Raw genomic sequence first — 25,762 nt, forward strand, 5'->3', positions numbered from 1 at the left:
CGGTTTCTACAAGTGATTTATAAACTGTTCGAGTATAAAGAAGGCTACAGCACCTAAGGACTACAGGTTTGACGCATCACTCGAACACACAGCATCCTGCTATATATGCAGACAAAAGCAAAACTACAGACGCGTTACGGGACGTCCGTGCTAGCACGCTGATGCCGTCTGTAGCCACGGTTTTTGAAAAGGAGTTCACTGCAGTGGATGACTGACTGCTGGCTGTTATCGTGATTGTTGGATTCTGTAGGCCAGTAGAGCGTAGTCGTTTCTTATACGAATACTGTATTATGTTGCATATAGCAGCATTTCCAGACGTTTTTTCAGTCATGGCACGCTTTGAAAATGTTCAAAAGTTTACACCCTACACAAACTGTAACGCTGGACAGCGTTAGCTACATGAGGATGAAGTTGATGGTCTAGAGCAGGGGTGTCCAATCTTATCCGCAAAGGGCCGGTGTGGGTGCGGGTTTTCATTCCAACCAAGCAGGAGCCTGTAAAGTCATCATTTTATAGTTTGTTTTGTTAGCTTGTCATTTATTAGTCAGCTCAGTAGTTTATTTTGTACACGTATGTGTAAATGTAGGGTAGAGCGGTTTGTTTACAGTGGAAGCGAGCCAGCGTTTTCGATCTAGGCTTCAGGTTTTGATCAAATGAGACGCACTGCGATTTCTGAGGATGCTGTAGAGGTTAGCCGGTGCCAACGCGAGTGCAAATCAACATGCGCTCCAGAAATACAAAAACATCCCTTTAATGAACAGTTTGTGTAACGCAGCAGGAAGAGTGCCGAGACACTGCAGTCCATTGAGGTTTCCATTTTTGCTGGTTTCGCTACAGTTTTCTTCCCGGTTGGAAAGCAGGGCTTTGAAGAGGTTAAGAAACACAATTTGCTTCTTGTCATGCATATGTGGCTTCTGAAATGAAGAAAAAGAAGAGCAGTTCCCTTGCTTGGGGAGCACACGGTTCCAAGGTGCTAATGAGATTTTAAATGCGATATTAGTGATTTCTGTCTTGTGCATTGGGTACACAGATGGAGTCTGATCGCCTTACGCCACGGTGTTCTGTAGCTTTGAGGGATGAAATGACTGATGACGTTCATGGTTCTCATTTCTCATTTATCTGTCGTTAGGTGTTCGTTTAGCTAAACCGCACAGCTGCCTAGCTAATAGCTGTTAACACGTCTTGGCAGTGAGTTTGTCTCTGGTGTTAGTGATCAACTGAAAATGAAGATCAAGCCTCGATAGCTTATGCATTATGTTTTAGGCTCTCCTATAGAGTATTTTCAATTTTGGTATATGGTATTCGAAATTCTTGTCCTGTTCACTGTGTCTTTAAATGTTTAAGTTGATGAATAACTCCATTCTGAAAATTTCGATTCTTATGTAGCTCTTTATAGTCAAGCAGATCGTTTGAGTTATCTTGTAGTAGTAGCTTAAGGCTAAATTAAGATAAATGGGCTTGAAGGTATTTTTTTAAACATCATCTAGTGAGCTTTATCGGCTTTGTCTTTTAGAAACCTGAAGAAACAGTTCAGGGAAAAAAAAGATCGGATTTAAAAATGAAATAAAACAGAATAAAAATCCCAAACCAAATAGGTTAGCCAAGACTTGTTTGGTGTCCGATCGTGGCTTCTTTACATTTACATTGGAGCTTTGAGGCTTAATATAACTAACAAGTCTGCACGTCTTTAACTGTTTACAGAGAAGCAGGAGAATCCATAAAACAACGAACCCTGAGGTGGATGGGTTACAACAGCAGAAGACCACATCAGGTTCCACATCAGCCAGAAGCAGGAATCTGAGTATAACTATAATGGACACAGACTCAGCCAAACTGGACAGAAAATATTGATTCACCTGGTCTGGTCTGGTCACATGGTCTCCTCGGTCTCCTGTTCTTCGCTGAGAGGAGTGGAACCTGACGTGGTCTTCAGCTGTTGTAACCCACCTTCCTCAAGGTTCGATGTTTTGTGTGTCCCGAGATGCTTTTCTGCTCAACACGGTTATAAAGAGGGATTATTTGAGTTACTATAGACTTCGTATCAGCTCAGTCCTGTCTGGTCATTCTCCTCTTATCTCTCTCATCAACAAGGTTTTTTTTTTGTTTTTCACACCGTGTGTGTGTGTGTGTGTGTGTGTGTGTGTGTGTGTGTGTGTGTGAATCCCAGGAGATCAGCAGTTTCTGAAATACTCAAACCAGCTCATCTGGTACCAACAACCATGCCTCAGTTAAAGTCACAGTGATCACACTTTTTTCTTCATTCTGATGTTTTATATATGCATGGTTTTATGCACTGCTGCCACATGATTGGCTGCTACCTGCGTGAATGTGTAATTGATAAGGTGTTCCTAATAAAGTCGACTGAGAGTGTACTTTCAAGTCATATTATCAACAGTATATATGCTTTGGAATGAACTAATTAATGTGCTTGTTCTGCTACATTATTGTTTCTATTGTACCAGCTTACATAGGGACTTGTATGATGATGCTCCAAATAAACAGATTAAAATATGTGTAACTGTTGCTATGGTGCTATTTTCTGCGAGGAGATGTTTGTTTAGCAGTTTTGGATGGAGTCTCGAGTGTCAGTGCTTCGGAACAGTCAAAAGGTGAAGCCGTTCGTTTACGTTGTCTGACACAGGAAATTCTTCAGGACAGAAGGGCTTTGCTTTCAGTTTCTCTGTAGTGTTACAAGCTGGTTTTTTTTCTCATCAACTTTGTGGGAGAAAAATCTAGGCTTATGAGAGAACGACTGTTAAAGCTGATATAACAGGAATGGATTAAAAATGGTGGTTCTTTAGTAAGTAAAAATGTAATTCTTTGTAAATTGCTGTGGTACAAGAGGAGTAGAAGACTTTGGGACATGGTGTTCTTGGAAGAAAGTCAATATCGGGGTGTTTAGTTCAGAGTGGACGCATCACCACACCCAGTCATTGATTATTTCCTTGAAACCGCACACCCAGTTATGCTTCATTCCTAACGTATTTCCCAGCCCATGAAGCCCTTGAATTTATTAAAATGTAAAAAAAAAAAAAAACTCTAATGTAACACTGTAATGGACAGCTGGCATCACTTTTGTTTATTGTTTCATTTTCTTATTGAGGATTGGAAGTTAAATATGGATGATGTAATTCTACCTTGAACTTTGAAATTTCACTGCTATTTTACAAAACAGATTAAACAGCTCAATGCCATCTGTTGCTGTAGATGTATTTATGGAAAGGCGAGACAGACATCCATTATTTTAACGATAATAGTCTCGCAGCTTCAGTGCAAAACTACAGAAGCAAATGTGAGGCACTAAACTAATTCAACTACATTTGGAGTAAAGATAAATGCAATGAGTGTCGAAATGTTTTTAGAAATACCAGATGCTCACATCTAGACTTGCACTTTGAGGTAACTCAGTTTTGAGTCCGTCTTTGCCACTACAAAGTAAGTTTCTCTTGCTGTAAGCCAAGTCATGTGAAGCTCTTTATCTCTCTCTCTCTCTCTCTCTCTCTCTCTCTCTCTCTCTCTCTCAGTTTGATCAAAGCTGGAAACAAACCGCCTGTGACAAGCACGCCTGGAAAGCCGAAGAAAGCCACCACTTTCCAGGAGTTTGAGAGCATCACGAGCGATGCCTGGGACGTGGGCGACGACGACGATGAGCTCCTCGCCATGGCCGCCCAGAACCTCAACATCGAGGTCGTGATGGAGACTGCCAACAAGGTGATCGAGAACCACAGCAAGCAGCAGGAGCGACGACAGCAGCAGCTCGATGAACCTCCTGGACCTGAGGAGAAAGACAAAGAGGAGGGGCATGACAAAGATGAAGAAGAGAGGCTGGAGGAGGAGGAGACCACCACAGAGCTGTCCTTTAGCTCGGAGCGTCTCCACCACAGTGACAGCAGGCTGGTGAAGTCCCACAGTGAAGCACCTATCGGATCACCAAAGGGTTTGTACATTTCACCTTACTTCTCTGTTGAGAGCTCAAGATTTATTACATAGCTTCACTTTCTTATATACTTCTACATTCATGCATTTACAGTCAGGCCCAAAAGTCTGTGCTCCATTGCCAATAAATTATGTTGTGGGATTTTAAAATTAAAATTCATTTACTGTTATTACCAACCCTATACTGTTATTACCAACCCCACTGAACACCCTTCAGATGAACTGGAACACTGACCGCATTGGTACTGGACCAATGGACCAGTCGGAATGGTTGGTACTGGACCGATGGACCAGTCGGAATGGTTGGTACTGGACCAATTTACCAGTTGGAATGGTTGGTACTTGGACCAGTGGAAAAGTCGGAATGGTTGGTACTGGACCAGTGGAAAAGTCGGAATGGTTGGTACTGGACCAGTGGAAAAGTCGGAATGGTTGGTACTGGACCAGTGGCTGATGGTTGAATTTTTCCGGTGCTTGAGCTGTATCATCTGCGGTCTGTCAAACGACAGACCACATCTCTGCACATTCTGATCAACTATCACGTGTGTGTATGTGTGAGACGGCAGATAGAACAACAGGTCTGTTATACGCCTGTTATGCACTCGGACGCCTGCTGTTGTGTGCCTGTTGATAGAGACACGGCAGAGGAGCTGAGGGCGCATACTGTCTCCTCCCGCTGTGATCTCTCTCTGGCACAGAATGACTGCCCCTCCTCTACTGCCTACCTGCAGCTTTGTTTGGGATCGGTTGACTGCGATCATGGACTTCCATTGTGCCGGTTCTTTCCTCACTAGGATTGCGTCACAGTGTTGTCATGCGACGTCAACAGTGATGCACGATATGTTTTCCTCATGCAGATTAAATGATAATGCAGAAGTGTGAGGCTTATAACTGCACAATAGCTTCTGCTCTAAATATCATTTCACATGTACTCATTCAAGTAAAAATGATTTGGCATTCAAGCCACACTGAGCGCTGTAGAATTACTGATGTATCATTCCCACATGACACTTTGATATGAATTTGTTAGGTGAATGTGTGGAGCTGCCTGTTTTAAAAAAAAAAAAAAAAAAAGATTCTTGGATATATTCATTGAAAATTAATCTGTATTCTATAGTCACAATTCTCTAAATTATGTTTATTACAATCACAGTGTAACTGTGATCCAAGTGTATCCACAGAATCTTAAAATCTGAGCAAACTAATCTGATTTAGAGCCAGTTCTAGTGAGAATCGTGTGTGTATATGGTCTCACGTGTAGGTTAGTGACTTTGCCATCAAATTTGTTCATGTACTATCAAAACTCCATGAAACGAGTTGTTCGGGCTGGAATTAGGATGCTGTGGTCGAAATTTCATGACGATCGGATAAAAATTTGTAGGAGGAAAGCGGAATCACGCTTCTACGATGTCGCAGTGCCGTGTTATTATTGCAAGCGTATGACCAGATGTGCTTGTGGGGCGAACACCAAAATCGGTGTGTAGGCAGTCGAGACTGTACTCTACCACTGTGCCAAATTTCACAAAACGCATACAAAGCGTTCTGAGATCCAATAATAATAAGAAGAAAAAGACGATACAATTACAGTATGCTGCCCATGCACTTTTGGTTCTTGGTGATCTCTAAATATATGACATGGGAGTTTCTTTTAAACTAACTAAAGTGAATGAATGAAAGACGCTTGAGCGGCTCATTTCTGCCTTTTATCACGTTTAAGTGCTTATAACAGGAATGAGTTACAAGATTCATGGCATTGATTAACTCCTGATGTTGCTCTGTGTAGAGCCAAGGTCTTGAGGACTATATAAAGGTTTTTAATGCTGCTCATATTCTCATTAAAGATCCAACAAAATGATTAAGAGGTACTCTTGATGCCTATTGAGAGTTTTTGGAATGTAGTATTTTTTTTGTATCTTTTTGTAATGATATAATAATACCATATTTCTTCTGTCAATGCTGCTTGTGATAGTGCAGTTCTGCTTCTGATCTCTCTATAATCAGTGTGCTTTTTGCTAGAACAGTGGTAGGAAAGTGGACTCGTTTCCTACATGGTTATTAACACGTGCTTTTTGTTTTGTTCTTTGGTACAGAGATGAGTGGCGAGCGGGCAGCACTGTACAGACAGCAGTCGCTCCCTCACAGGCCGGTCATCCCCCTGGTGGCCCGCATGGCTGATCAGAACACTTCAGGAACTCCTGCCATGACGGAGAGAGAGGCTTCCAGACTAGACAAGTTCAGACAGCTTCTGGCTGGACCTAATACAGACCTCGGTAAGCAGCTGACATTTTCACCTGTATGTTTTCTTTGACTGGGAAATATTGATGCTCTGCCCTAGACCATCGTGTACTGGCTGAGGTGTGGCTATGTTTGAGTATGCTGTGTCAAAATGTGAACTCTTTTTAATCAGACAAGTGAGGCTATCGTCGATCGATTTATAGCATCACTGTCATGCTCGTGCTACACAATCTCCACTTTATAAAGTTAGATCTTCTCCACGGTGTTTAATATAAAATGCTCCCCTGCTTTAGAGGACTTGGAGGTCGCACACTTTCTTCCTCAGTGACTCTGACTGAGGTCATGTTAGGAATAAAAGGTAATGGTGACAAATAGTAAACTGAAGAAAAAGTCGTTGTCGGTGTCTGATAAAGCTAGCGGCGTCGGATTACGTGTGTATGACGTTGACTAGGAAGCGGCTTATACTTCCAGTTAGTAAGAAAAAACCCCAGTGAAATATTTGAGATGTTACCTTTCTAAAATTCCTGCACTAGATGGTAGTGCAGAGTGCATAGTGTAAGTGTACAGTACATCATTTGGGACACAACTTTATTATTTACTCTCCAAAGCGTGGTTGTCGGAATAGAATTAATGCAATGAGTACATCTCCCCCGGGCCGTGCGCAGACCAACTAATCGATAATGAGATTCGTTGACAACGATTTACATAATCGATTAGTTGTTGCAGCACTAATATATATGTATGTGTGTGTGTGTGTGTGTGTATGTGTATATGTATATATATATATCCGTGCCCATCCGATTAATCGAAAAAATAATTGGCCAGCTAATCGATTATGAAAATAATCATTAGTTGCAGCCCTGGTGGAATGGGGATGTGTCTTTGAAGATCCGTTTTGAAATGTTTAATAAATTTTAGGAACATTTCTAAACATGGCCGTAAATTATAGCGGGTGGAATAAACTCCAGATTTGAGAGTACACTAACGATTGGTTGCTGATTTAACATTTTATTGCCGTTTTTAAAGCATGTTTGTTTTGCTGAAAACAGTCGAATCTTGTTCCCATTATCTAAATAAGCTGCTGTTGCTGATAGGTCAGTGTTTTGAAGGAAGCATTGTGGGTTAGTCAGGTTGCCTACTGTTGGAAATCCTTACGTGAATCAGTTAGTTTCGTTTATTTATTTACTTATTTCCTTCAGATTCAGTTCTTATTATTGTGGTGACATAATCGCCCTGTAATCCCTATTTGTAAACAAATCAGTTTTCTCCCCATCCTTAGATCTTTTTCTCTCCATCAGTTCTAGAAATGGTGTAACAGGATATCTAGCGCTTGTCAGAATATTCATGGACTGCTTCCAAAATTGCACTCTACCTGACTAAATAGTACATCAAAACAGCGTGCTGCCACAGGTTAATAAGAATTACTGCTGGAAATGTACACTTTTCATATTTATTACTGTTATATGTCATTTTGGATGTAGCGTTGGAGATCTGCTGGAACACACTGCGCTATTACTTATTTAAAAAAAAAAAATCTGTTTCTGCCATGTCAAAATTTGCACCTCCTCTAACAGCACAAATGTTTGTGCTTATTTGCATATTTATTTTTATTTCTGGAGACCCGGTAACCCATACACTCTTAAGATATTCTCAGCATACTCCTGCGGAATGGCATGGGCTTGTGATATGGTCCAGTAAAATCGAATCATCATTTCACGCTGCGCTGCAGAGCACATTTCAAATAAAACGTCTTTTTTTTATTGTAACAAATCAAATAACCTAGCACACTGAGCTGATGAGGTGGGATTAGTGTGAATAGACTTGGGCATGAATTCATGAAACGCTTTTCACTTATGAAGCTGGTGCTGTAGGCTGACGATTCGCTCCACTGTAAAAACTGAAGTGGATGTAGCACTGTGGTGAACTTTAAAAAAAAAAATATATTTTTTTATGGGCCCCGTACAGATCCCTTGCCATGTATTCTCTCATCAGGCATTGTAGGAAAAGTTTCAGGGCTGTTATCTTGGCAAAGGGAGGTAGCACAAAGTATTGACTAAAAGGGTGCCAATAATTGTCGCACACCTATATTTAACGAATAATTTTTTTTGTATAAACCTGTGTTGTGTCTGCGATTGTTTGATATTCATGAGAGCAGAGTGTTTTTGCGAATCTTTTAAACAAAAGATCAAAAGGTTAAACAATAAGGATTTTTCACAGCCTTCCTTGGTCATATTTACCAAGGGTGCCAATATTAGTGGAGGGCGACGTGTGTCTTTAGTAACCAAGCAAGTGTCGACAGATCAGACCAATCAGCCTGCTTGTATCTTATACATGTAGAATCATTTGTGTTTTAATAACAGATACTGTAGCGTTAGTATTAGTGTTAGTACACAAGTTAGTGTCAGCCTCAGAATGCCTTGACCACTGGATACAGAGTAGTGTGGTGTACGCTTTTCTGGCCACAACCTTCAGAATCCATGTCGCAGTCTGATTGGCTCGCTACACTTCTGTGTATAAGTGCTTCTGTGTGTTGGATTCATTCATTCATCACTGAGGATCCAGATTCTGACCAGATGTTAATGTGAGGTGGAAATATGGCTTGAATCATATCCAGTCATAGGCTCCAGGTTTCCCCATGACCCTGAAGAAAGGGTAAGCGGTATAGAAGATGTATGGATGGTTGGACCTAGGGGCAATTTAGACGCATCAATACACCTACTGGCATGCATTTTTTTTTTTTTCCGGAGGAGAGAGGAGACCGGTCATTGTCCTCTGACCTCACTTATCAGCAAGTTGTTTCCACCCACAGAACTATCACTCGCTCAGTGTTGTTTGTTTTTCGCCCCATTCTGTATAAACTCTAGAGACTGTTGTGTGTGGAAAATCCCAGGAGATCAGCAGCTTCTGAAATGCTCAAGCCAGCCCATCTGGTACCAAACCTAAATGCCAAGGTTAAAGTCCCAGAGATCACACTTTCCCCCCCATTCTGCTGTTTGATGTGAGCAGTAACTGAAGCTCTTGACCTGTATTGTGTTGCTGCCGCTTGATTGGCTGATTGGATAGTTGGGTTATACAGGTGATCCTATTAAAGTGGATGGTCAGTGTATAATCACTGGATTTTAAAAATGTTCCTGGAATCATATCTTGTTTGAAGTAATTAGCGGTGAGTAAATGAGAGAATCTTACATGTTTGGCAACAGACTACATTTACTGATGAAACGTATGAGATTCTCTAGCTCGAGGTCTGGCTTGTGAGAGTAGACACGGGTTGATTTGAGGCACATGCACTGCTTCGCATTATAGACGATGTGAAATGGAAATCATAACACACACCCAAGTAACATCATAGCAGCAGGCCGACAGTACGTTCGTAGAGTAAGTGTAGTCCACTGTTTTTATTCCAGATGCCTTTAATATAGTTACTATACCTTATTTCTCAATGCATTTTAAACATAACACTGACTACGTTTACACGGACAGCAGTAATCTAATTATTGACCTTATTCAGAATAAGACAATATTGTGTTTAAGGTGTTCACCTGAGTCACTTTTAGAATATTCCTTTCATGTTCCTGTTTTACATGTTATAGAACATAGATCGATTAACAGCTCACATCGTTACGTCCCCACGCCACGCCGTCCGACGTCCCTCCAGAATTTCACGTATCGACATACAGTTCGTCTTCGTTATGGAACCGTATACAGTTTTGGGTGTTTTTATTTTTAATTTTATGAAAGCTTCAAGTGCAGTTAATTATTTGTCATGCTGTACGTGCAGATAGATGACTGCTTGAAGCCGTGGGCTGCGTCCCAAACCACATACTTACCGAGATACATGTATTTCTCCTACTATATAGTAGGTAAGTATGTGGTTTGGGACGCAGCCGTGCTCTCTTGTTTGCCGTAAAATGGTTGAGCGCTGCCATGTGTGTACGTGTCCCGTTACAAAACGCGGTGAAAACTCTCACACAATGTTAATAGTGTGATTAAAGTGTGTACATGTCTGTAATATACTTCCATAATGCGATTAAAACAGGAATACTCCACACGTCTTACAATCTTATTTGTGTTTACTTCGAGTATGACTAATCGGATTAAGGTCATCAATAATCGCGGTTTACATGCTAGTTTCTTAATCAGAGTACCGTGTTAATGGTGTTAATATCGGATTATTGTTGTCCATGTAAACGTACTGAGTGTTCCTCATACATGCATAATAATATACTGTGCTTGGAAAAAAAAAACCCCTACGTGCATAACATCACTCAGTGCCCAGTCCCTAAACACAGACTAAAAGGCTGGACCTTTAGAGAACTTGTAAATATATATGCGCCTATTGCTCTGTATAGATCAGGGTGTAATTATGTAAGGGTCATCCTATACTGGCAAAATATTGACGCCTCATGAAAGCGTCACTGACGCAAGCATTGTTCGTCTGGTCTCGTGGTAGCTGTCAGTTTGGCGAGGATAAAATCTCATGGGCAGATTGATGATAAACGCAGTTTCGGGTGTAAAGGCGAGGCTGAAAAACTAGCTCATGGCCTTTCCTGAGTTTCTTTACTGTTTATTCGTCCGCTGAAACGTTCTTTTGGATTATTTTGCGTATTCAAGACAGTTTGGTTTTAAACACGTATGCGTCTTAGGTTTATTCTTGGGTACCTTGGTGTTTTTTTTGCCCCCCCCTTCCTCTCCATAGGCGAGCAGAAGCTCTCGTGAAGCAGTAATCAGAGAGGCGGAAGAAGTCCCTATTGCCCATGAATGGAAGATTAGGTCTAAGCCATGCATAAACTCTGCTGAACTGATAGCCTTTCTCACTCACTGAGTGCTCTGCGAGTTATTCTCTGTGCTTGAGGGTGAACGAGTGTCGGATGCTGTGCTTTCTGCTGTTTGTGTGCTTGCTTTCCCGACCCGATCGCCACTGCGCCCACAGGTCATTATAAGTGAGACGGGTTGGCGATCATTTCCTCAATTTACGCAGCACCTTTATGACACCGCAGGACGCTGTACGCTTTTCACGTCCCGTCATATTCACGGAGTCCTTCATTAAGAGCTGATGGCAGGTTCTTCACGATTGGCATGATCACAATTCTGCAGCTGCTATCTCTTATCGCTTATTTTTTTGTTCCCTCCCCATGCTGTCTTAATTTGTTGGGTTGCCAGAAAGAAATATGAACTTAATTCCAGTTTACACAATTATGCCAAGGCGTGTCTGTGCGCGAGAGTGTGTGAGCGTTGTGGGAGAGCACTGACGGAGATAAATCAGCCGCTTGTCCTTTTCAGGGAGGTCAGTTTCCTCGTCTCCAGTCAGTGACACGGAGGCTGCAGGCGAGCAGCACACTGATCGCGTTCTTCCTCCTACACCATCCCTTCTGTCCCTCACAAACATGCCATTATTTCTCAGGCAATCAATAGGGGGAGACATTGCCCTCTGCTGTGGAGCCGTGGGACAGAAAAGCAGTTATAATGGCATTTATTTCGGCGCTGTCTTCTTCACTGCTTCACCTTATTAGACTTTATTGTAACGATAAATATTACTGTAAACATTCCCGTCCATTGTTGTGAGAAACAATAGGGTTCATAATGTCAGTGTCTTCATCTCAGTACTAATTGGAATATCAGTCGCTATGATTTAGTAATTGTACTTTCATAATTGCAATTTAAATGCAAAGCAAACATTAAAAAGCAATGTTCAGATTTTAGTCGCGTAAGAGAAGTCTAACAGGAGAATTTTTCCCTACACCTTCTGGCCGGGTGGTCACGTGTGGTGCTTGCGAATAAACAAAGGTCATAAATACTATAATGCTTACATTTTAATTACTTTCTTCATTTGAGCAACTTTTGCATGGCTGAATCTCGTCATTTTTATAGAGCATGTAGTGCACTATTAGGTTCTACAACATTTATGCTATACCCTATGTAGTGAGGATACAGCGTATATAGTGACATTGAAGCCTAATTGTATTGAAGATGGCACTGATTACAATATTCCTGTTAAATATGGAGGATTTTGATCCCAGGTCACCTAATACATGTACACTTCTGGGCAAAAGAAATGGGCCAAGCCCAAACTGGCAAAATGTGAAGCTTTTAATGGTCGTAACAACAAAACATTGGTCAGAAAATTAGCAAGAACGCACTCGTGAGAGCTCTTGTGCCACCATTTTGTTGTTTTTACTTTTGCCTCAGTGATGTTTTTTTGGGGAAAAGCTAGAAACAGAGAGACTCACTTACAGAGTCTTCTTGTATGCAAAGGTCAAATCATGATAACGATTCACATGTTTGACGGAAAATTCAAACTAACACACGTCTGCGTGTGCAAAATGAAAATACAATAAATGAATGAAACGAAGTTAAAAAGTTGTCCGCAAGTTAAACGTTTAAAGGAATCAAAGAGAAACGCTATCCCATACTAACTTACTTTATTTGTTTGTTTAATTCTTGCAGATTTTCTGACCAATGATTTGTTGTTAAGATCATTAAAGGGTTAATATTCTGCCATTTTGGGCTTGAAATTGAGAAATCGAGCTGCACAGAAGCAATAAGAAAACGTTTGTCTGAGCATAAAGATATAAATCTAAATCTGAAACCTTTTTCCACGTTTATAACTGAAGGGTGACTCTCCCCCATTTAATCCCAGTCACCTTTGCTTAAGAAAACCAAACCAATCCAAACCTGTACCACTGATGTTCCTTCAGTCTGGCAGTCTAAAGTTAATTAATATTCAAACACACTTAAATACTAAACATTTCCTGTAGTTAAGGCTGGAATTTGACAGCTACAGCATGTAAGCTTGAGACAACTGTAATGCATTTAAGATTGATTTTTCTCATGCCTATGCAGATTTTTGCCTTCGAATATCTAGATATTTAGAAAGTTCTGACATCCCAGGTTTGTGTGGTTGAGTTGTTTAAATATATATCTAAAATTGTATTTATTTATTATTTTTTATTTTGTCAGCCTCGTCCCGTTTGCCCTTTCAGATCCAGCCCCAGCGAGCATGGAGGAAAGCTGTTTGTCATACACAGGGGCCATGCTTATTTTCTGTGGACAGGCTTGCATTTCTGATGAGTTTGACCTGTTCTAGCAGCAGGCAGGTCTCTTGTTTTTTTTTTTTATGCTCTCCCTATGTTCTTCGTTTAATGACTGTGTCGTGCAGTGGCAGCAGGATTACTTTATTTTTTTTTTGAAGCCGGATGCCGTCGGAAGGTCAGCTTTCAGCCTTTTTTATTTTTTTTTTTACTTTCAGGGAGTAAGATATAGAATCACATGAAGCAATTATGCCACCACCATTTCTGTGGTTGCCATAGCGATGCGCAGTCCTCCTCGGAGGATTTTGAACCCTTCTCGTCTTTTTGCATCTGACCGTCATTTTCTCGCTCTCGTACCTTCCTGTTGTGTGTCTGTGCTCCGCTGAAGTCCCGCACAGGTGTTCATTGTGTACCGCTGGCAATCCTGTTACACAGCAATTTATCGTATTATAGGATTAACATGCCTGCGATTTCACTCTTAATAGACAGCATCATGAATGACAAATGATTCAATTTGATGCTGCACTTGCGCGATTGGTAAGGCGGAGGTTGTTGTTTTTATAAGGAATTAAATGAGCAGACCGGTGTGCTCTATTGTGAATAATCGAGTAAGCGGAGCTTCCTTAGAAATAGACGTACCCGTGACTCTGTCATGTCCTGTATTTCCATGCCTGGTAGTAGTTTCTTTCTATCTCAGAATGAGGACTTTTTAGTACATGATTGTTTACCGCGGAATAAACCGGCACTGTCTCTGCTGCTAAATAGTATAGAAAGCATCGCGTGAGCCCCGAGTGCACGCTGCGATAAGGCTGCTGCCTTTTTGTCACTGGAACTCTACTACTTTGGATCTTAATGGGATTGCATATGTATGAGCTCTAGTGCAGTGGATTACTCTGTATGCACACAGTGTGTGTGTGTGTAGCGAGCTGATGGAGGGCATGGAGATGGACTGGAGGGGAGTGTGTGAGCCAAAACATGCTGTATTCACCATGACCTTGATGGGACTGTTTGGGAAGAGCAGTGTTCGCCGGCCCCCCTCTGTTTGGCTGGTGCTGAATGCCAGTTTAAGGATTAACTCCGCAGACCCGGGGATATACATGGTGAGGTAGTGTGTTGCACATGCCAAAGTCAGCATCAGGACCCCAGTATCAGTACATCTTGGTATCAGTACTGCACATTTGTTTAGTGTGCTTGAAGGAATCCAGCAGTGCTTTGCAACGTCTTCTGTATCTACTGCATCTGTAGCGCATGTGTGATTACTACAGACGACAGTCTCGGCGTGTCTTTCGACCCGGATTACTCAAAACCCGCTAAATATGGAAGGCCAAGAGCAGTTATCGGGGCCTCGATAAACATTCATGTGAAACATGTTTTTGCTTTCATTCAAATTTTCATTCATGAACTATGACGCAATTAATTAATAGTAAAAGCATATTGTATTACATTTGACAGCAAAGGGAAAGAAATAGAGATTTTGTTTTTTCAGCTCGCATTTTCTATACCAGGTTTTTTTTGGGGGGGTTTAAAGGGTAAAAAAAAAAAAAACAACAACCTGTTTTTCATGAAAAACTCTTCTACTTAAGAAAAATCTGGCAACTACAGAGGCATGAACTACACACGGGTAGTTTATAGACTCTGAATGAGGAGCCCAGAAGCATGTGTGTAGCCCATCTCTGAATATGCGCAGAGTACAGTTGATGTAACTTTTCAACTTGTGTCACCGACACGGATTACAAAAAAAAATTGGGGCAGAACAGCTTTGGAAAGAAACATTGTAAACAATCAATGTAATCACTTTAAATTGGGGCCAGAATTAAGTACTTAAGTAAAATATGTAAGTTCACCAACATGTAAATAGGTAAATAATGGCTTACTAATGGTAAATAATGGCTTACTAACTGAATTTACTGTAGCAACATAGACATTATATCAATATGTAAAACATACATAAGGTCATGGCCACTTTTTAGAGTGTCTCTGACTCATCCTAACATTGCCTTCACATAGGAAAGGATTTTTCACCGTCCATGTATCCCTCAGAGTGCTCATTGCTGCTGTGTAGTGGGCGTTCCTATCGAGTCTTCAGTTTAATCTCGTTCAGTTTAATGTCAGCTACTGTGTTTTCACTCGTTTTTACTTTTATCCTTGCTAAAAGTGAATGTTTTGGATGGACGTACTCTGAAGGAGATTGAGAGATCCACAAGTCAGATAGGAGAAGCCGTTCACAGGACAGACACTTCACAAATCTGGGCTTTATCGAAGAGTAGTCAGAAGAAGGACATGGTGGTGGGGGCAACGTTTGTAGACTGAGCAAGCATGGGGAAAGATTCTCTGGTCTGATGAGACCTAAATGTAACAGTGGGTTTCATTTAGCGGAAACGCAACACTGTTAATCAGCCCGAGAGCACCATCCTCTCAGTGAAGCATGGTGGTGGTAGCATCACGATATGCGGATGCAGCTCATCAGCAGGGAAACTAGTCAGGGTTGAGAGCGAGACGGACGGAGCCAAATCCTCTTCCATGCTTCATGCTTGTGAAGACTTTGCAGGTTGTCCTCTCAAACTTAGGCAGACATAAAATAATGTATTTAAAAGTGATATCCCTATACACAGGGATAGTAAAGAGCTGAACATTGTATATTCACACACCCACACACACACACACACACACTTATACACAAATGCTTTTTTTTTTATTGCTTTGCAGGCTGCTGTTTAATGTTGTACTTTTAAGAGTTTTGTAAAAAGCCAAGGTACAGACCGATCTTATCATTTTCAGCTGATTGATTGCAATCCTATAATGCCGTTTAAACACTGATATCCTTCCCCTCACATCTTTAATATGAATCTTCATGTCTTTGGCAATCTCCTGTGTGTGAAATATTCATTATGAACTGTAATCACGGGCCGCTAGATGAGAAACTTCTTATTAAATGTCTTAAAGTGTGGGCGTATGAGTGTATGAGATTAGTTTAATGCCAGACAGATTTGGTTCCTTATATCCTAGGACTAACAGCCCATAAGCGCATAAGCTTCTCATGAAGCAGCTCAGGAGCTCAGCTTGAATTTCATCACAATGCTCTCATTCTGCATTGGTCACAGATTTTATTCGACATCTACTCCCCGCTGGGCCTGAAGTGCCGAAAAACTTTCCTCAGAGTTAGGGTGGTGTTTAAAAAAAAAAAAAAAAAAAAAAAAAAAAACCTAATAAAAAAATTATTTCGTTATACACAATGGTGTCACTGGGCGTCGAGTGTTGTGCCTGGATAATGACGCAAGCGGTGTGAAAAAGTAGGCAAATTTATAATGCAATCAATTAAAGGCAGCAGTGCAGTTAGGCTGAGAGCGTGGAGGAAGTGACAGGGTCTTACTGTACGCTCCCCAGCCACCTGGACTATATTTCATCCTCCTGAGCAGCATCGGCTAATACAGCAAAGTATCTTTTTACAAGACTCCTATTAGTTTACGAGTGTGCCGTGTGCCACTTTGTCCTTTATTTGACTTAACCGCACTTCTGTTTCACAGGGCTTTAGAGGCAAACTTTTACTGCCTTCACGCTTGCATCGGACAGACGCACGAAACTCGAAATTAACAGCATGCCGTTGTCGCACGGACAATTAATTATTAGCAGCAGCAGCTGCTCATCTCCTCTATCACCATGGGCAGGGTTCTGAAAAGTTTACTTGAATTTACAACCGAAATCCTTTTCATAGAAGCTGAAAAGCAGTTGAAATTTTGATTCGAACACTTTCCAAACTTGACAAGAAGTCATTTCTCAACAAGGCATCCTTTTTAAAATTGAACCAAGTGTCATTTTACACTCATTACCACCTTTGGGGCGGTGGTAGAAGCAGATCTGTGGGACACCATCGTTCAGCTACACGATAGCCAGCGATTACATCAGCATTATGTCAGAGCATGGTGGCTTAGTGGTTAGCATGTTTACCCCGCACCTTCAGAGTTAAAATTTTTTTTTTATTAGAACAAAGTATGTGAGTACAACAACATAACAGGACAAACAAAACAGGCGTTGCATGTGATTTATGTGAAGTGTAGGTGTGAGGATGTGTTGAGCGTGTACATCTCTATTCAGTATGTATGTAAATACGTACGTAAGGCAAGCTGTAGAATAAAGAGGGGAGAAAAAAGAAAAAATGATGTGTGTGTATATATAATATAATATAATAAAATATGGGGAACTAAAAAATAAATAAACAAATAAATAACAAAGGGAGGTGGCATACCGAGGAGATACAGGGACGGGCCACCATTCGGAGGGAATCGGAGTAGGACGGTAGGGCAGGACAGTATGGCACCCCAGCCGGGGCTGAGCACTCGGACGCATCTTCACGTCCGAGATCAGCGTGCCTGTGGCCAGCATGTCGCCCTCCAACCCCACTGGTGAGGGCCACCCACTGGACAATCAAAAAAAAACCCCTCTCCACCTCTCGCACCTTCCTCCACCCTGTGTGCGCGGAGTTTACATGCTCTCGCTGTGCTTTAGGGGTTTCCTCCGGGTACGCCAGTTTCCTCCCCCAATCCAAACACATGCATTGTAGGCTTGTAGCGAGGTACCTTTCGTATTGGGTTTGGGCGCCTGACAGTCTAAATAAACGTCAAATTATAATTTATAATTTGGACATCACTCAGCGGAACAAAAGAGTAGGCTTCTCAAAAGGGAAGATTGTTATTTCCAGTTCCTGCAATAAATGTAAGAAAATACAGATCTCCTTTTCATTCATAACAATCGAAATAACCAAAATAACAAGTTCCCATACGTGGGATTAATACGCGAAACAATAAGGAAATAAGCCTCTATTCATAAAAGAAAATTAGCACACACACAAAAGGCAGTAAAAAAAAACTACTTAACCCTAAAATAATTCTTAAACAAAACAAGTTGTTCACTTTAATAGCAGTACTTCGATGGCGGTGATTTAGGCATTTGATTGGCAATGGTTGGCATTTCCAGATTGTCCGTAGTGTATGTGATGGTGCCCTCTGATGGCTTGGCCCTGGTTCGGTGTGTCCCCGGCTCCAGGCTCCCTCATGACCCTGTGTAGTATAAGCGGTACAGAAAATGGACGGACGGATGGATACTTGATGACATTTCTACGATGTACAGTAGGGTTGTTACTCTCGTCACGGATTGTCACAGTGTATGATCAGACAGTTACTTTACCACAGACTTTTTCAAAATGCTGCTTAAAATGCATTTTAAATGCATCCTTCATTTCTTTTTTTTTTTTTTTTTTTTGACTCAGCGTCCAGTCTTTTCTCACAGCTAGTCTGTCTTTCATCTTATAATGACAAAGTGATTAATACTGACAGTGTAAGATTTTATGTAAGTGTCTTTTCTCGGAAATATACCGCTTTTTCTGAAGTATGGTGCTTTTTTTCGCCTGCGGTATGAAGACGCTCCAGGAGAAGCTCTTTTCTGTCATTACAGTACAGTACATTACAGCATTTGACAGACGCCCTTATCCAGAGTGACTTACAATGATCTCAGTTAGCAGTTCTCTCAATTATCTCAACTGAGCAGTTGAGGGTTAAGGGCCTTGCTCAAGGGCCCAACAGTGGCAGCCTTTCAGTGCCGGGATTTGAACTCACAACCTTCCGAGCCGACGTCTTAACCGCTGAGCCACCACTTCCCTATCGTCTCCAACAGGAAGTCTAAAACACAATTCAAACAAAAACGTAGACGAAGATGAAAAGGACTTTAAACTATATACTGTATATCACTTATTATTAGAATTATTATTGTTATTATTATTATTATTATTATTATTATTATTATTATTATTATATACGGTGCCTTTGTTTTAACTAATATATTCTTGAATGAAGGCTAATGCAAAATGCGTAACAGCGTACCCCTGTTTGTAGACTGAATAAGTTCCTTCTTGACTCGGCACTGTACTTCACTGCGGTCTTTTATTTCCGCTGCTGCACCACACTGCCTTTGAGTGACAACCCTCTGCCCTCCTGATAAATGAGGTATGTCTTTCACTCCTTTCTCCTCTTCATTTACTCCTCCTTCTGGTTCTGCCCATGACTCTTGGTGCTGACTTTACACAATATTTCTCCTCCTGAATATGTATCCAGTCCATTATTATTATTATTATTATTACTATTATTATTATTATTATTACTTTTGGCCTGGACACGGTAGGCATGCAGAGTTGGAAAGATTTTGCAGGCGGTCTCGCGCTGGCTCTGTGCATCTCGGTTCAGATAAGCTGTTGTAAGTCTTTCACGCTGGAGAGAGGTTCATTGAATACTGAGGACCACTTTACAGCAGGGACATAATGGAAACACTGAAACACGGAGGCGAATTACAATCACGCTGATGTGTCTCATCAGGCGGAGGCTTTTTTTCTTCTTACAGGCTTCTATGAAGAATGCCTTTGTAAAGCCCTGAGCGCTGGGCTGTGGGTCTGTGCACAGCGGAAATATCACGTAAAACAGCGCACCAGATAGCACAGCTCGTGTGGGGACACGGAACGTTTGTCCTAACTGATGGAAATGAATCAGCGAATCAGCTTCTGTAGCATTGTGTAATGAATTTCTCTTATTATTAGTGCTCTAAATGTGATGGATCAGTGCACATTTTAGGATTTAGGAACAAATGTATAATATTTATAAAGACCAAAATATCTCGTATCTTTTGTTAAATTGATATTAGCCGTAATTTATATTATTTCCTGAACTCTATGACAAAATGAGCCTTGTTGTTAATGTCAGCGTAGGGTTTAAAAAAAATACTCGTCACTGGTAACATATTTGTTCCACACACACACACACATATATATATATATATATATATATATATATATATATATATATATATATATATATATATATATATATATATATATATATATATATATATATATATATATATATAATATAAACTCTATCCCAGTTTAGATGAAACCTGGAATAATACCGCGATTTCCAGATGCTGGGTACTCTGTAATTTTATTTCTGCCCAGATTGGCTGTCACTGTTTTTCTCCTGCCCTCCGTAAGAAAATGATAGAGCAAATTACATGCTGGTTTTTTTTGACCAGCTCTACAGTCCTCTGCGATTTTGTGGCTAGATGCTGCGTCTTGCGTTTGGAAAATACTATTTTTTTTTTTTTTTTGACTACTACTACTACTACTGTGTTTTTATTTGTCTAGTGCACGTAACCCTAATATAATAAAGAAATCGAGAAGAGTGTGATCTTTCATGCTGATTAAAAGGCATTATTAAAGTCATGCTTGTAATTTTTTTAAAAATATGGTTTAGTCAGAACCCGGAAAGGAGAAGAAGTAATTAAGCAAGTATGTAAGCATATATAGTAAATTAGTATATAGGAAATCATAGCGTGAAGTCTTAAAGGTGAAGAATTGTGCATTTTTAAGTCGATCCCAGATAGCGCAAGAAATGTAAATTTGAGCTAAATATGAGTGACAGGAAAGCATTAATGTGGGCAAATAAATTAAATTGAAATATGAAGGGGAGCGCACGGTGGCTTAGTGTTTAGCACGTTCGCCTCACACCTCCAGGGTTGGGGGTTTGATTCCCACTGTGGTCCTGTGTGTGTGGAGTTTGCATGTTCTCCCCGTGCTGCGGGGGTTTCCTCCGGGTGCTCCGGTTTCCTCCCCCAGTCCAAAGACATGCATGGTAGGATTGGTAGACATTGGCGTGTCTAAAGTGTCCGTAGTGTATGAATGGGTGTGTGAGTGTGTATGCAATGGATTGGCACCCTGTCCAGGGTGTACCCCGCCTTGTGCCCGATGCTCCCTGGGATAGGCTCCAGGTTCCCCCGTGACCCTGAAAAGGATAAGCGCTATAGAGGATGGATGGATGAAATATGAAGGTTTATGAGGAAATTGTGATGTTACTTTAACTGTCTTTGCTTGGAAAAGAAATATTCTGCTGTTGTTGTTGTTGTTATTGTTATTATTATTATTATTATTATTATTATTATTATTTTATCTATTACAGTAACTACTACTACTGCTTCTAATAATAATAGTAATGCAGTTATTAGATTATATTATTACAGTATATTATAAAAAGTTATTCAATTCTAATACAACAACAACAATAATAATAATAATAATAATAATAATAATAATAATAATAATGCAATTATTAAATTATTACTTTATTATAAAAAGTTATTAAATTCTAATACATAATAATAACAGTACTGCAGTTATTAGCTTATATTATTAAAGTATATTATTAAAAAATGTATTAAATTCTAATAATAATAATAAAGTTCTCTATTTTTAAGGGAAAACCTCATGGCAGTCTTTTGTGATAATTTAAGCTGTGAGAAACATAAATCAGACTGAACAGGATCATGCGGTGCATAATCAGAGCCTGTTATTTGCCGTATACATAATTATAATATGTACATCAGAGTTCATCAGACACAACTGTGCACTTGGATACTTGCTTGGTGAGGGGTGGGGGGGGGTTATAGGGAGGGGGCGGGGGAAAAGCACCTGTTGCACTGCTGTTGAGAGAGAAATAACACATGCCGTGTTGAAGCGTCGTAGCTGGCACATGGTTGGTCCTGCTGCTGCTTCCCAGCAGTGTGAAGTGTTTGTAGCTACCAGACAGATGTGCTTGCTCCAGACCCAGATGCTTTTCAGTCGCGTCCATCCCAGCCAGGCAGGCAAGGCCACATTCGAGGTCGCAGTCTCCTGGGGGAGACACAGACACAGCAAGAAGGGGACGGAACGTGCGAGTTTGCGTCCAAAACATCCCCCACCCCATCCCTCCCTCACCCACTGAGAGATTAATGTCGCGTAGAGGAAATATAACAGATAGTTTAATTAAGCGCCAGGGCAGAAGATTCATTGGCTAATTTCTGTGTCTGACAGCGCCAATGAGGGCTCAAAGGTGTGAGGCGAGGAGACGCACCCTTGAGTGGCTCTGTGTTTAATGAATTGAGTGCTTTCCCTGTAAAGTTCTTCGACTCATTAAAGGCAGCCTTCACCATGTCACTTCCTTACCGCCATCACAGCTCGTCTTCTCGCTGCTTACCTGCCTGATGGAATCACACAGATGTTCTCATGCTCCTTCAGCTTCGACTAGACCACCATGTGGTACTGTCCAGACTCTTGTTAGTGGAACATTGTCAAAATATTTCTTTATCACCACATTCATAAATACACACTCGCACTGGCCACTTTAATAGGAACTCATTTATGCAATTTCCAGTCAGCAAATCATGTCACCACAGCGCAGTGCATTAAATCATGTAGATGCCAGTCCAGAGCTTTGGTTAATATTCATGTCAAATAGCAGAATGGGGGGAAACGCAATCTTAGTGACTTGGCATGGTTGGTAGTGCCAGATGGGCTGGTTTGAGTATTTCAGAAAGAGATGATCTCCTGGGATTTTCACACACAACAGCCTCTAGAGTTTACAGCAGTGGTCTTCATCCCTCTTCCTTGAGCAGGTTAAGCCTTCCTGCAGGTTTAATCTCCAACCAAAATCTAACACCTGTTTTAGTCAAACAAGAACTTCTTAAGGCAATGATCAGATGGTCAGGTGGGCAGGATTATGGTTGGAGCTAAAGTCTTCAGGAAGGTAGCTCTCCAGGAACAGGGTTGGTGACTATAAGAACCTCAAACATGTGATTCCTGTAAAACAAGAATGACTGTTAAACTGGGCGGCTGTGGTTCAGGTGGTAGAGCGGGTCGTCCACTAATCGTAGGGTTGGCGGTTCGATTCCCGGCCCACGTGACTCCACATGCCGAAGTGTCCTTGGGCAAGACACTGAACCCCAAGTTGCTCCCGATGGCAATGAACACCTTGCATGGCAGTTCTGCTACCGTTGGTGTGCGAGTGTGTGTTCATGGGTGAATGAGACACAGTGTAAAGCGCTTTGGATAAAAGCGCCATTTACTGTTAAACATGTATTAATGGACCTGCTCTTAACAAGACTAGACAGCGCTTTTACTCTGAAAATACCTAGTTAGAAGTCTTCCAAATTGTCTCACCCAGAAAAATTCTAGAATTCTTATTGAATATTAAAGTGAAGGCCCTCGTATAGCTGCCGTCGTCGACCCTGCCGAAACGTCGTAAGATTTTATCGTTGTAATACATTAAGAATGTGTGGAATGTCCTGTTTTTACCTACCTTGATCTTGCCATGAAAATAGCCATTGAGCCTGACACGGCATTAAAAGATCAATAACTAAATAAGGGTTGATGACCACCGGTTTACACAGAGTGGTGCAAAAAACAAAAAAACATCCAGCGATCGGCAGTTCTAAAACACAACAGGGAACGCTATCATAGGGAAAATAATGAACTTCACCTAAAAGTTGTGCATTTTCCAGCAACTGCACAGCCCGTACAACAGCAGTTTGCCAATGCTTATTATAAATAAATAAATAAAAAAAAAATAAATAAAAAAAAATAATGCGTGTGGATGAATTTGGAACTTGCACCAAATTAATGATGACTTATTAATTAATCTGAGAGTAATGTTAATGTGTTGTGTCTGCTGAGCTCAGAATGAGTGATGTCTTCTGAGTCAGGCTAGTGTATTTCTTTTGCCCCCCCCCCCCCCCCCCCCCCCCCCCCCCCCCCCCCGGTGAAGGCAGGCTGATGTTAATAACCTCTTATGTGCCGTTGAAACGCTCTCCATCACATCTTGGTGAACCACCCTGTCATGCAGGCTTAAAGAAACGGTCCATTTTAATAAACCACCGCTTCTGAAGAATGGCGATTCGTAGACAACGGCTGTTTTTAAAGGCAGTTCAGTTTCCTTACAGCGAGTGAGCGAGCGAGCGCAGAGGTTGAGTGAAGAGATTAGGCCCGTAACTCGGCGACACTTGACTAGCTCGTAACGACAAAAATGAATTATGCGCTCAGTGCGTTTGACAGAACCATCATTCTCCACGTTCAAGCAAAGGTGTACCGCTTCACAGAATTTGGATCGGTACACAGCACCATTCATGGATCAGCGTGTTTCAGTATGAGTAAACGCAAAACAAGCTCGCGGTGTTTGTTGTCTCGGAAATGCAGTAGCCTTAACTTGGACGGCTGCTCGTTTTTTAATTATAAAGAAACAAGTTTCATTATGTGTCGCTTAATTTTCCAGTTATACAGACAAGACTACATCAGGTGCGTTTTTGACCCCTTATGGTCGTAGATGAAGCGTCAGATTTACTTTTCTGGAAGCGCCACTGACTACGTATACCATGGGACTGTTAAAATTCTCGAGTCTGATTGGTCAGAAGTTGGTGAATAATTTTCTCTAAGAGCAGCTTCAAAGTATATACTAACATGTGTATATCATCACATTATGGTTTGTAGAGTACTGACTTACCCAGGGAAGGTCCACAGATTTAATAAAGTGTGTAATTATATGATGCTAATGGTTATTACTGATGTTTACTTAGCAGTTTTGGATGGAGTCTCCGGCGTCCGCGCTTTCTAACAGTCAGTGGTGAAGCCGTCTTGTAAGCTGCGTTTCTCGTCTTGTTCACTTCGAGAGAGAGAGAGAGAGAGAGAGAGAGAGAGAGCAAAGAGAAGCAGGCGCGAGAACGACTGTTTATAACCGTTATAATAATACGAGTAAAAACAGGGTCGGACTTGTTTCATGGATGTTCCACAACATTAACCATAACTATAAATGAATAAAGTATGAAAGTTTCATGTAATTGTTTATTTATTTATTTTTTAAAAATTTTTTCTGTTCGGGAAGCGGGTGAATCTTCCTCACGGAGCTAGTTGAAAAAAAAGGGCAAGGGTGTGCAAAGTCTCACGAGGAATACTGTTAAGAATTTTAGTTTAGTTCGCACTTCTCTTGGTCCCTGCGTAATTCCGTATGCAGGTTATTTCATAGTCTTGGAATAATAGGAAATTTAAAGAAACCCCTTCTATGAGGAAGCGTGTCAGCTTTTGAGTAGGAGTGTCTGGGATGTATAACTGTTCATTTCAGTGTTGTAGCGTAAATTTCTGTATGGATCTGTGTATGGGTATGATCCAATATGTGGCTAGCCTTCAGGAAAAAAAAAAAAAAAAAGTCTGGATATTTGTGGATATTCTGTAGATAGATATTCACCGAGTTAGTGAAACTTTCTGTCCCATGAGATTGTATATTCTGTAGCTAATCAGGAAGCTGAATTTATCTACCGTTTCTCATCAACTCACTGCAGTGAAAATAAAGTCAGACATGTAAATGTGTAAACAGGGAGAGACGTTTCTCCTCGCTTCGGCGTTTAAGCTTAAACGACTTCTGCTGCTCTTGAGCACGACTGAGACGGTGCAGCACACACACACACACGCACGCACACACACACAGGAGTGGCGAGATCGAGGTTTACGGTTTGTGCGTAATGCTCGGACAGATCAGACCGTTAATAGCGTGGAGCTTGGCCAGGCTCACCATGTAAATTGAAATGAGAAAAGAATGAATCAATGCGATCGACTCTCACATTCTCTCCACTTCAACATCCATTTCAGGTTTAAAACTCTGCCATGTGCACGTCCCTCGTAAACAATGAATATTTAAACCGATCCTCTCGTTAGCCTTATCTAGTTC

At 41.1% G+C, this 25,762-nt stretch overlaps 1 protein-coding gene across 5 annotated transcripts in view; it reads left to right on the forward strand.

Moving 5' to 3' along the window:
- Window positions 1–25,762, forward strand: part of tbc1d22a (TBC1 domain family, member 22a) — a 183,046-nt gene that overhangs the window by 7,598 nt on the left and 149,686 nt on the right. For all 5 annotated transcript variants that reach the window (XM_017494425.3, XM_017494427.3, XM_017494426.3 and 2 more), the window contains exons 3-4: window positions 3,525–3,937; window positions 6,027–6,206. In XM_017494425.3, coding sequence (XP_017349914.1) covers window positions 3,525–3,937; window positions 6,027–6,206 — 593 coding nt within the window. The remainder of the gene's footprint in view (window positions 1–3,524; window positions 3,938–6,026; window positions 6,207–25,762) is intronic.

This window comes from Ictalurus punctatus, chromosome 19 (assembly GCF_001660625.3).
Source record: "Ictalurus punctatus breed USDA103 chromosome 19, Coco_2.0, whole genome shotgun sequence".
NCBI classification, from domain to species: Eukaryota; Metazoa; Chordata; class Actinopteri; order Siluriformes; family Ictaluridae; genus Ictalurus; species Ictalurus punctatus.